This window comes from Gadus morhua, chromosome 4 (genome assembly GCF_902167405.1).
Source record: "Gadus morhua chromosome 4, gadMor3.0, whole genome shotgun sequence".
NCBI classification, from domain to species: domain Eukaryota; kingdom Metazoa; phylum Chordata; class Actinopteri; order Gadiformes; family Gadidae; genus Gadus; species Gadus morhua.
In genome coordinates, this window is record NC_044051.1 from 20,022,776 (window position 1) to 20,035,275 (window position 12,500).

At 43.9% G+C, this 12,500-nt stretch overlaps 1 protein-coding gene across 2 annotated transcripts in view; it reads right to left on the bottom strand.

Moving 5' to 3' along the window:
• Window positions 1–12,500, bottom strand: part of fibcd1b (fibrinogen C domain containing 1b) — a 105,429-nt gene that overhangs the window by 35,906 nt on the left and 57,023 nt on the right. For both annotated transcript variants that reach the window (XM_030353071.1, XM_030353072.1), the window contains one exon: window positions 4,800–4,896. In XM_030353071.1, coding sequence (XP_030208931.1) covers window positions 4,800–4,896 — 97 coding nt within the window. The remainder of the gene's footprint in view (window positions 1–4,799; window positions 4,897–12,500) is intronic.

The following is a 12,500-nucleotide window of genomic DNA, read 5'->3' on the forward strand; positions in this document are numbered from 1 at the left end:
GCCAGATTGCCATTTGCCTAGTGTGAGTGCAGGCCAGAGAACAATGGGGCCATTTGAGCACGGTTAGGTGTGAAAACGGCCAACGGCCACGGCCAGATGGCCTAGTGTGAGTGCACCCGTAGAAGGGTTGGCTGGTCTTCTTGACTACCAACCTCCTCACTGGTGCTTGGTTGGGACATTTCGCTCATCTACGTCTGCTATTTCGTAGCTGGAATGTGCCGCGATTTATGTCATGTCAGAGAATGTAGACGACTCTGGTCATGCGCAGGTGCCATGGATCGCGTATAAACCAATAGGGTGTCAGAATGGTATATGTTTATATTCTCATCCAACCAATCAAATTCACTCTATCCGATGGCGTTTGTGTTTTTTTGAAAGCCAGCGGAATAAAAACAAGCCGAAATTAAATAGGAGTAACAAGGCCATTTTTTAAAAGTAAGGAGTAGAAAGTACAGATAAGTGTGTGAAAATGTAAGAAGTAGAAGTAAAAAGTAGGCTGAAAAATAATTACTCCAGTAAAGTATAGATACCCAAAATTTCTACTTAAGTAAGGTAACGAAGTATTTGTACTTCGTTACTTGACACCTCTGTGCGTGTGTAACTCTGAGTTTTTGTGTGCTCGCTCTAGCTCAAACTGCTCTTTTTATTCATTTGCCTTAAGCCAGTTTTTTCTTTTAACCAAGCTTTTTCTAAATTGAAGAGGCCTGAAATGACTGGAGGCTTGACACATAGCTCACCCAAGCCCTGTTATCACAAAAACATCCCTCTTCAAATTGTATTTATCCAGCACCTTCCTTACTTATCTTTACCAGTGCAAACACCATCATTTCCCGTCCTTTGTCACAGAATTGCCGATAATCACATGGGCTTACACCACTCAGGGAGAGCTAAGGGCTTATTAACATGCAGGCCTGTGTAATAGTCGAGAGGTAAACGCTGTATAAAAGCATCCACCACTGCAATTTGTGTCTGATGTTTTTATTGGATTTGAGTGACGGACGGGAAATGCAGGATGGTTAAAAGATAAACGGCAGGCTTTTCTTTTTATTCCTCTCCTGATTGTGTGTGTCTGTGTGTGTGTGTGTGTGTGTGTGTGTGTGTGTGTGTGTGTGTGTGTATGTGTGTGTGTGTGTGTGTGTGTGTGTGTGTGTGTGTGTGTGTGTGTGTGTGTGTGTGTGTGTGTGTGTGTGTGTGTGTGTGTGTGTGTAAGTAAATTTGAGTGTGTGTGTGTGTGTGTGTGTTTTGAATCAGGCCCTGAGATAGAGGGATTCTTTTTGTGGCTGCTCTCCTAGCAGATTGTGTTCCCATTGACAACAAGAGATGAGGACGACCAGCCCGGGTGATGCGTTCATACATGACGCTGCACGCCTGGGCCAGAGGAGCACTGCACACTTGAGTTACGCATGAGGACTCATTCCTGCCCCACTGCAACAGAAGCATCCCTTCATAGCAGAATCACAGCTTTTCAGACTGACTGACAAACGTATTACCATACTGTCTTATGACCATAAGAGGGCTTTTCACATTTTACTCAAACTTATCTTGCTTGTCGACAAGGAAGGTATAATCAAGGTCTGTTTTATTTCATCCATATTCTTACACCAATAGGTAACCGTGCTATGATTAACAAACATTGTTGAAGTATTGACGTCTCATCGTTGTTAACCTTGTACTAACATCTATTTGGATGTGTTTTTTCTCAGGTTTTGAAAAAAAAAGAAAAGTTTTTCCAAAAATCCCAGTGTTCCGTCACATCAAAGCTGCCTATTTCACACTCAGAAAACCTTCGCTTCTCATTACAAAGAGAACAAGTCTAGCATCACCTCCATATATACAGTTAACTGAGCAGAAAGTGCCGCTTTCACCTGAACTAAAATAACAAATATAAACTACTTGTCCTTTGTTGTCTTTTAATGGATTTGTTTTATTGCTTTTGTGCTTGTTCTGGTAAACCTGAGTATTTCCGCTCCGCTGTGTTACTTAAGTTCTTAGCTATTATATTATACTCTGATAATAATGAAGGCAATGATAAAGACGATGACTAGTATTAGTAATAATGATATTATTATAACAATAATCATCCAACTATTTAAAAGCAGAAGAACGGCATTACTATCATAATAAATACTTTTAGCAGAATAAGAGTCTTCTTTTAGCTAGAGGCTCTTCGATCTTCTGGGACCATCTGAAAAGATACATGTTTAATATTAAATATATGTATGATTGGCTTGCTTTTACACTTGTGTGCTTATGTTTGGTGAGATGCCCAAGTTTTTAGTCCATTCATTAATGTAATTTTAATGGCCCTTCCATTCCTATGAGCACATTATCCCAATGCCTGAAATGACAATTTAAATGAAAGCTACTTTTGTTTGTTGTGCTCGTTAAAATGCACACGCAATTAAACGTAATTACACAAGAGTGAGTCAATAGAGACATTCTGGTTCGTTACGCCATTCTTGTCTCTTCATTTGCGTCACCTTAAACCATAACTGTAACCTTTGTCAGAAGGATTTCATGTATTAAAATACTTGTTATGTACAGTTTTACACAATATTGGTGTATTTGGAGAATGCCTGAAGTTTTGCAGGGCCGCAGAGTTGGAGGAGGGTGGCATTAGGGAGAGAAACAACCGTGGCCCCGCGATGAAATTCAGCCCCTGGTTCACGGCGATCGCAAATGCATTTTTCATTTTTTTGTTGCCCAGAGGGTAATCGATGATGGGGGTGACGAGACAACACAGCACCCTCTGAATAAGCAAAGGTGCTCAGGGAGGTTCAAAGTGGCCAGCCGGCTCATTCAGATGCACTCTGCTGAACCTTGAGTTTTCCGTATTCCTGCCGTGCTGCCACAGTGTAGCGCTAACACGTAGCATTCTGAACACGTACTTCATTGCACATTGCACTCTCCCTAATGGTCCTGCAGGTCTGGCCTCAGACCGAGATGTCATCTATTTACATTACTCCCTCCACATATTCTGCACAGTCCTTTTCCTCTGTGGGCAAAACGATACAAACATTCTGTGTATGTTGTGTTTGAAGGTTCTGCAGGAGAGATACCAAAGTTGTATAGTGCGAGCCGAAAAGAGTGAAAGACGGCCAAATTTCAAAGAAAGCAACCAAAACAACATCACCTCCCTCTCTCCTCCCTCTCACCTCCCTCTCTCCTCCCTCTCACCTCCCTCTCTCCTCCCTCTCACCTCCCTCTCTCCTCCCTCTCACCTCCCTCTCACCTCCCTCTCTCCTCCCTCTCACCTCCCTCTCTCCTCCCTCTCTCCTCCCTCTCTCCTCCCTCTCACCTCCCTCTCACCTCCCTCTCTCCTCCCTCTCACCTCCCTCTCTCCTCCCTCTCTCCTCCCTCTCTCCTCCCTCTCACCTCCCTCTCACCTCCCTCTCTCCTCCCTCTTACCTCCCTCTCTCCTCCCTCTCTCCTCCCTCTCTCCTCCCTCTCACCTCCCTCTCTCCTCCCTCTCACCTCCCTCTCACCTCCCTATCTCCTCCTTCCCTTTCTAGTTTTGCCACCGTTATGAAGTGTTGCATTTCGTGAATCTTTGATTGACAGACCAAAGGGATTCACAAATAATTTTTGATAAATAAAATTTGTAGATGTAGGAAGTTCTAATTTCAGTGTGTTATCACACACGTGAAAGTGCAAAATGACACGACTGCCATGTTTTGTATTTTATTTACATTGCCTGGGTTACTTGTATTTATGCCATAAAAACAGGGGTTTTAATCACACACTGAAAAAACTTTCTTCATAAGCCCAAGTTGACCTTATGAATCATAAATAATAACCGTAAAATTGGTTTGCATTATTAATTCAGGTTGTTAGAATTTCCGTAGACCGACTTTTATGATCCATGGAGTGGTTTCTGTAGAAAAATGACTCAATTAAATACGAGCACTGTCCAGTTGTTGATTTGGACAGAAAGATCAGCTTGCGTCCGTAAGGCAACAGGCCAGCAAAAAATCAACCATGTCCATTTATATGGTGGTGTTCCAGAAATTAAACAATCCAGGGCACACAAAGGCGTACTTCACCGCGAGCATCTCAATAACAGTGGGGGCTTTTCTTTAACTCAAAGGAGGATACTGAATGTGGTTCTCTTTTGTGGAGACTGGAGACCAATGTGAAATGGCACTGAAGACGTACTTGCCTCACTCCTAGATGTGACACATTATTAAAAAAAAACAGGCATTTAATGTGGGGTGTAAATGCAGGTAGGATGGGAGGTAAGTGGACTGTGAAAAAGTTTCATCAACACGGTAATACAGGCTTTCTGCGATGGAGGCAATGACATGTTATGATTCTATGATGTGATTAAGTGAGTTTTTGATTTAATTGTTTAAGACGTAAACCTGCCAGCATACACAAAAATATTAACAAATGTTTGCTGTGGAGGAAAATAGACTCTGGGTTGTGGAAAGATTGGGTACAATCCTTGGCATTTGGTTTGATTTGGTAGGATTTTTGTTCAGTCTGATCAACTCATCTGTTTTTATTTTTGGCGTCTTCCTCATATGTGGTGCTGATTAAAAACATGGTCACTTTTTCTTCTGGGTTCTGCCCTCGTTCTCAAAGGTCGACCACAGCGGCAAATCGTAGGCGTACATTAGTGGGCCAACTTGAACCCAACTTCGACACCACAAACACACAAAAATGCCTCTCACACAAACACAAACACACACACACACACACGCACACAGACGCACACACACGCACACAGACGCACACAGACGCACAAACACGCACACACACGCACACACACGCACACACACGCACACACAAAGACTTACCGAGCCAGTGTTCCCCTGTTATCTTGCCGAAACCCTCACGGTAGGAGTCCCAGGCTCGGAAGAAGTTCACTGAGCCATCCTCCCGGCGCTGGATCACCTAGGGATTGCCAGAGGGGTCAAGGGTCACACAGAATTCCCTTTCAAGCCAGAACTCCAGACAGTTCTTTAGACATTCTGAGTGACAGCGGTGCCTGGAAACAGACTTAATCTAGCAGTAAGGACGTCGGTAAGTTGGTTTCTCCTCAAACAAGTCACGAATGCTTACTCATTGACGATGAATAATGCAGATGTTCTCCACACTAAAAAGGCAATTTGTCGGTAGATAATAAAGGGAATCCATTAAATCTTGATTGACTTTGAATGAAAATTGCAATTCAATCTGCATACCAAATGAGAGGCGTAGAAAGGAGGTCATATCTGTAATACAGTAATTTTTAATATGTCTTAATATACAGGCAGGGCGATTAAATTATCCGCCTTTCTACGCTCTTCGAATGATGAAATTCGAGCAAGACTAGTGATGTGTAGAAAGCACTTTTTTCAGCAAGACTTTCATAAAATGAAACTAAATATTTGATTCATTCATGTTGTTTTGGTTTCTTTTTATATATATGTGTGTGTGTACGTGTGCATTTGTGTTTGTGTGTGTGTTTGTGTGCGTGTGTATGTGTTTGTGTCTGTGTGTGTGTGTGTTTGTGTGTTTGCGTGTGTGCTTTCAGGCGCAAGGTTGTGTGTGTGTAAGTCTCCATTTGTCCTCCAGTTTTTGTGTTTATGCATTGCCTAATGCACGTGTGTGTGTGTGTGTGTGTGTGTGTGTGTGTGTGTGTGTGTGTGTGTGTGTGTGTGTGTGTGTGTGTGTGTGTGTGTGTGTGTGTGTGTGTGTGTGTGAGTGTGTGTATGTGTGTGCGATGAGTGCGGTATCCATATCATCAATGTAATTCTCTATCCACCAAAAGTGCTGACATTTCAGGTGTCAAGCGAAGGCGGAGGTAATGTACTCCTTCAGAGAGAAACACGCACAGATTGAAAACAGAGTATGACGGTAGTAAAGTGAAGGTCAGGGTTTGTGTTGAAAATAACAAAAACAATTGTCTAAGACATCTTTTGTTCAACATGACTGATGACGGGCTCAAAGTGTCCCCCATCGGAAATCGAGAAACTAAAATCGACAAAATCTTCATCTTCATCGCCATCTGGACAAACTAATCATCGTCGTCAGCCTTTCTGTCATCCATGATTCCATGAGACACCATCCCGCAGTCGTTTCACCCTCCATCCCTCCGCGACTTCTTTAAGCTAGGCTAGCAGGGGTAACCTTATCTTCTTCTTCCAAAAGAGCTGGAATCCCTTGATCGTAGCAGACACCTTCACCTTATCATACTCCTCCACGCAGGGTACGAATCAGAATCTCACTTCCTCCTCTCTCTCAAGATGCTCACTCTCAAAGCAAGAAATCCCTGCATCGCTCCCTTGATAAACGACATCCCGGCCGAGATCTTGAGATGGGCCCGGCCAGACGTCCCATCATGGGAAGGTCTGGCGGTGCTCCACTGTTTTCCATTTTCCTCCAATCAAAATCCAGGATTGACAGCCACCCTCCACCGCAAACTCATGCACACACACACACACACACACACACACACACGCACACACGCACACACGCACACACGCACGCACGCACGCACGCACGCACGCACGCACGCACGCACACAGGCACACTCTTCATGTTACGCAATATGCAGTCTCATTATCTGTAACCGGACCTAGCCCCACGTTAACGACCATCAGCATGTCATTAACATCATCATCATATTTCACAGGAACTAATTCAATCTCATCCCTGGGAGGAATCGATACGTAGAGTGGACCTCTATCCCTACCCTACCATGGTATTTTTGTTCCAAACTGGGGGAAATAACGTAATTATTTTTCCCACTTAAGGAATGAGAAAGAAAACACTTTAATTTCCTGGGGGCTGATCTCAACGGGAGTCAGAAATATTTCCAACATATGTATCACACCATATGTGCTGCAAGACCTATCTAAATATATATACGGGTGTTGCATTGGTTAGATTTGATTTATTTATTTAAACTCGAAAATCCATTGAGGGCCCTGAAAAGCCTTCATTTTTGTCATTCAATAGAAAGATCAGCATGTGTTCATCACTGCCAATCCGGATCTCCACCCCTTCATTCAGCATGTGTTCATCACTCCACCAGATCTCCAACCCTTTACAGGATAACGTAAGAGTGTTAATCGTTTTTTATCCTTTACCCTCCCATCTCTCTCCTCTTTCTCCATCCCCCATTTAGCAAACCGAGGGTTGTTCAAACTGGGAGGAGATGACTCGATAATGTTTTGTTCAAACATAATTGGGAGGATCTCCGCCTCCTCTTCGTCCTCTCCCTCGTGGTCTTCATCCCTTCTTTTATCCTAAAGGAAGGACAGCCAGATCTGTATCTCCATCTTTCAACATGGTTCGGAAGCCTCTCTCCAGGAACCAGTTTAGTCCAGTGCAATCTGTCTATATCTTTTCTGCTTAATTTTTCTTGTGACCTTTTCCAGAACAATGGAGAGCGCCATAGTTATCGCTATTGGCAAGCCCCCCCCCCCCCCCCCCCCCCCCCCCCCTCCTGTCTGACTGACTGACTGCAGAGCAAGACATGACCGACGTCCACAAAGGCTGTCTGATAGCATTGATGTGCTAATAATACATTATAGATATCTATCTATCTAAATAGGCTGTGATCATCTCTTCTTTTTTGGCCTGGAACCAAAATCCATTTTGGGGGCAGTGAAGTATCAGCAAAAACAATTCTTTACATAACAATTCTTGAGATGCCTTCGCTGTACTATGTAGGGTTGAAGTCTTTGTTTACCGCTATACGCCTGGGACCTTCTGTGTGTTTATCCAGTAGTAGGTGTTACCGAGGCTGCTAAACGGTTACCGGTTACTGTTGACCACTGGTCACCCGAGGCTGATTTAAAATGGCTAACCGATAAGCAATTAAAGAGCTGGCAGGTTTATGATTAGGGTTGAAACCTCCTGTTCAATGGTTCCCTGGTTCCCCTCTCCCTGTCCCACAATTCTGTTGAGACCCCTCGGCTATAATTGTAAATTGACCCTGAAGGTCAAGGTGTGTGTGTGTGTGTGTGTGCCCTCGAGACCCGACGGGTCGACTCCCTTCAGGGATCATTTGTCTCACACATCCACCCGCCCCCACATGAGCGGGCCACTGACGGCGGCTTCGGATGAGGTGAAGCGAGCCGGACAGATTTCTAAACAGTGTAGCGAATGGCTTTGGTGTGTGTTTACATGTGCTGCTACAAGGAGCACTGTGTGCTTTTGGGCATTGTACATTGAGGGGATTTTTTCTGATGCTTTTATCCAAAGCGACTCACAACCATTCATGTACACATTCACACACCGATTGTGGAGTCAACCACGCAGGGCCAAAGCCAGATCGTCTTGCTGAGGGACACCTCGACACTAGGAGGAGGAGGAGGAGGCAGGGATCAAACCAGCAACCTTCCGGTTGCCAGTGAACCCGCTCTACCTTCTGAGTTACTGTAGCCCCTCTAGGAAAGGAGAGAAGACTGGAGCATGTTTCACGTGGAACGCTGCATGGGTCAGCGCTTGGTTGTAAATGGTAGTACCGGGAGGGATCTGGTTGCAAATACAGGACTGGGATTGGCCTAGCCAGACATCGCAGTGCAAATTTGCCAAATGCGTATTTGTCTGGAACCGCTCAGTTCACTTTGATTTCCAAAGGGCGTTATCAACAACCGCAAACCAATATATCTCTGGATACCATTGGATAGACCTACAACCAATCAGAGCAATGAGCGATATAGGAGGCTCCTATAGGAGCACCCTAGAGCAGCGCCCTATAGCAGCGCCCTATAGGGTGCTCCTATAGGGTGCTCCTATAGGGTGCTCCTATAGGGTGCTCCTATAGGGTGCTGCTATAGGAGGCTGCTATAGGAGGCTGCTCTAGGGTGCTCCTCTGTACAGTCTTTGTATCAGACCAGCTCCATATAAGTTCACCAGTTATGCTGACTGATAGCTGGAAATCTGTCAGAACGGGAGGGGGACGGACACATATGCCAGAGAAAACTAAGCATAAGCTTGCAGATTTGTCCGGTTTTCCGGGTAGCAACACCCTGCTTTTGGAGGCTTTTTGCTTTCTCGTAAAATGCATTGGGCACTTTTGGGAAATGATGCAACGACCGAGACAGATAGCTTCCAACGCTACACCCAAGAACCGTCAACCATTATGGTAGGCTATGAGGTTTGGAAGGCTGCAAGAAGGAAGCATTTAAGTGCTTGCCGGGCCCAGAGATAATTAAAGCAGCTCTCCTATTATATATAATTAATCGGGGAAGCCATGCTAGAACGTATCTTAAAGCTGACAGAAACGTTTCTATTGGTGTGTGGGTTTGGAAAAAATCAAGATTATTGTTTAAAGGGATTATTGTATGTTTGTTTGTTGACTCAAATATCCGTCACCCATCAGAGGGGCCCCAGCTGCTAAGCTGAGAGAAATGCTTAAATATTACACGCAACAATAAACACAATTGATCGTTTTTTTTTTTTTTCTACAAAGTGCTAATTAGAGATCGTCACCCCAAAACAAGACAACTTAAATTTGTTGTATTTGTGTAGTAGTGTTAAAGGTCCTTTTGCGGGATGGATTCGGGCTTCTGTTGACACCATCTATGTAAACAGTACACCATATTCCATCTGGGTTATCATTTTATACTCTGCAAAACATCAGCGGGAGATCAAACACACTGAACAAGAAAGGAGGAATATATCTAACCCATCGAGTGGTATAAGGCACCAGATTCAGCAGAATTAGATACAGGATCAGATTCACATTCAGGTCTTTGACCAGCTCAGGGATGCTCTGCCCAGTTCTGTGTGGATACCTGGAATCCTTGTAAGATGTGACATAACCAATTCCCTAGAAAGGGAAGGCAATACAAAACAGAAGTAAAGAAAAATATATTTACTGGGACTATAACTTTCACACATTGCCCTTCAGGTAAAGTAAAGAAAATAACAAACATCTAAATATGAATTATCAAGAAAGTAAAACAATGAAGGCTTTATATGGAAATGGCGAGAAATAAAACTATGCATAAACGTATCTTTTGAGACACATTGTATTCCTGTCCTCCAGTTTAGCTGTTATTATGTGTTCTAATCAGCACACTAAGCTACTCGTATGAATGTAATGATACTATTCAAAGGTGCAATGTCTCCAATGAATTTGAAGAGGCATTGCATATACGCTGGAGCTATACCAGATATATATTCCCAGTTTTTTTTTCGACAAAAAACAACACAATTTCACACTCTCCAGATCGGTCCCTAAACGACGGTCTCCACCTAACACCTCCTCCAGGTTATTTCCACTGGCACGTCAGACGAGGGCTGGTTTACCAGCTGCCATGAGCTCTTTAGCAGGCGTTGTGTTCAACTACAGGGGAGCCAGCATCCGGTCCAGAATGACTCGGTGCCCGGCGACAGGGAACAAACACAAGGAAAAGCCCGCCATGAGCGATTGTAAGCTGATGGAGGGAGATTCTCAAATCTGGCGCCTGACTTCTAGGTGGGAAACAGAAAAATAGACCTGCCAATATAGCCTGTTAGCTGCTAGCATCCAGTGCTTAATAAAAGCTGGTCACCTTGGCACTGAATCACTCTCAGGGCCCTATCTTGCATCCGGCGCAATTTACTTTCTACACTGACGCATGTGTCGTTGCTAGTTTGCAACTGGCGCAGAGCATTCTTTTCCCTCCACCGCCACGCGCCTGTAAATAAGGGAATGATCTTGCGCCCCATGGGGCGGTTCGGCGAAAGGAGGAGGCGTGTTCTGTCGCAAACATTCCCTGGTGCTATTTTGCAGTTTCAGAAAACAATTGCGCCATAAACCAGGAAATACCTGGTTTAAAGTCAGGGGCGCGTTGTTCAGATGTTATTTTAAGGGCGCATGCATAATGTTGCTTGTGCACCTCGTGCATACACTTTGCTTCTCTCATCTACCTAGCCACACATTCTAGTTAAATTATTTGGGAAAGAACAGCTGATACAGCAATAATAAGTTGTACTTTAAATCAATTTATCTTCAAACACCGTACAGCAAACACATATTTTCTTAACACAGACATCGTGTACAAGCCCATAACTTTTAGGATTGATGAGTGTTTGATCATGAGAAAACATTGTTTTACCAAGTGAGTGTTAAAAAGAATGAATGAATGCGGGCGCGCGTGTATGTATGCGCAAAATAATTAATGAAAGCGGGCGGTCGTGGGTGCGTCCATCTGTTTAAACACACACAAACTAAACACGTGACGCATAATACAGTCCATGGCATTGTATATTAAAAGGGGACACATGCATATTAGGAACACAAGTCGATAACGATAATGCATACAATACTGGTAAGAAACGATGTTTGTCAATGTATTACGTAGATCATTGAATAGAACCACAGTTGCCGCATATCATGTGTGTGTTAAGTTTTCTTTGCCGAAATGTATTTGAGGACTCAGTCTTTCTGAAGTCGTGGAAGAAAACTCTATTCCATGTGTGAATTAGGCCATATTATTTGGCCATAAACTGAGCCATTTGAAGTTTGAAATTCATGTGGTCATGCATCTGTCTCATCGGAGACTGCAAACGCGCTGTCAAAATATAAACTTGTCCGATTAAAATGCGCTCATGGCTCTTAAAGGGGATGGGAGATGGCACTCTGATTGGTTTATTGCAGGTTATGCCCAAACCACACCTACAGGTAATCAGGCTACTTCAGACCAACCCTTTTTAGATTTGCGCCGGGCACAAGTCATTTATGCGCCGGTAAAATAGCAACATCGCCATAGAACCGCCCACAAAGCTACTTGCTCAGTGTGTAGTGAGACACTTGACCTTGGAACACCGATGGGGTCCACAGGGATTCATTGAGAAAGAAAGAAGGAAAGAAAGAAGGACATAAAGAAAGAAAGAAGGAAATAATCGCAAATGGCTGAATTATACATACCAAAAGTATACTAAGGCTTAATAGAAGAAAGAGGCAAAAAGGCTGACATTATATCGGTTCCCTATATCAAAGGGAACCGATAAAACAAGTGACAAAGGAAGAAAGAAAACAAGAATAAAACCGAAAAAAATCAACAGAAAACAAAAATGAAACAGAAAAAATCAACAAAGAAAGAAAGGAGAGGAAAAAAGATAGAAAGAAAGAATTACCAAAATAAAGAAAGCTTGGATGCCAAAAGGCTCTAAATGAATCAGTTAAAACACCTAACAGATGTGCACACTTGTGAATGCAGTTCAAAGTTTACTTGTTTAACAGGACTTCTAACATCTGCTTGCTTGATATCTTCATAACCCCGGCGGAAGAATAAAAACAGATTCTCCCTGGCAGCACTGCAGTGATGAGCGATATTAACACACTCTGATAACTCTTCAGCAAACAGCGGCTCCCACTGAGAGCTGGGGCCCCGCTGTCCTCCTCCAGGTCTCGGCCCGTGCTAAAGGAGGTCGGGCCGCTGATGTCCAACGGACGATCGATTGAACAAATTGGAGGAAGACTGTACCGGGGCCTAGCCAGGAGGAAGCAGCCGCATTACGGAGGCGGCGGTGGGAGACGGGCCGAGAGCAGGACGAACAGGGAGTCCAGCAGG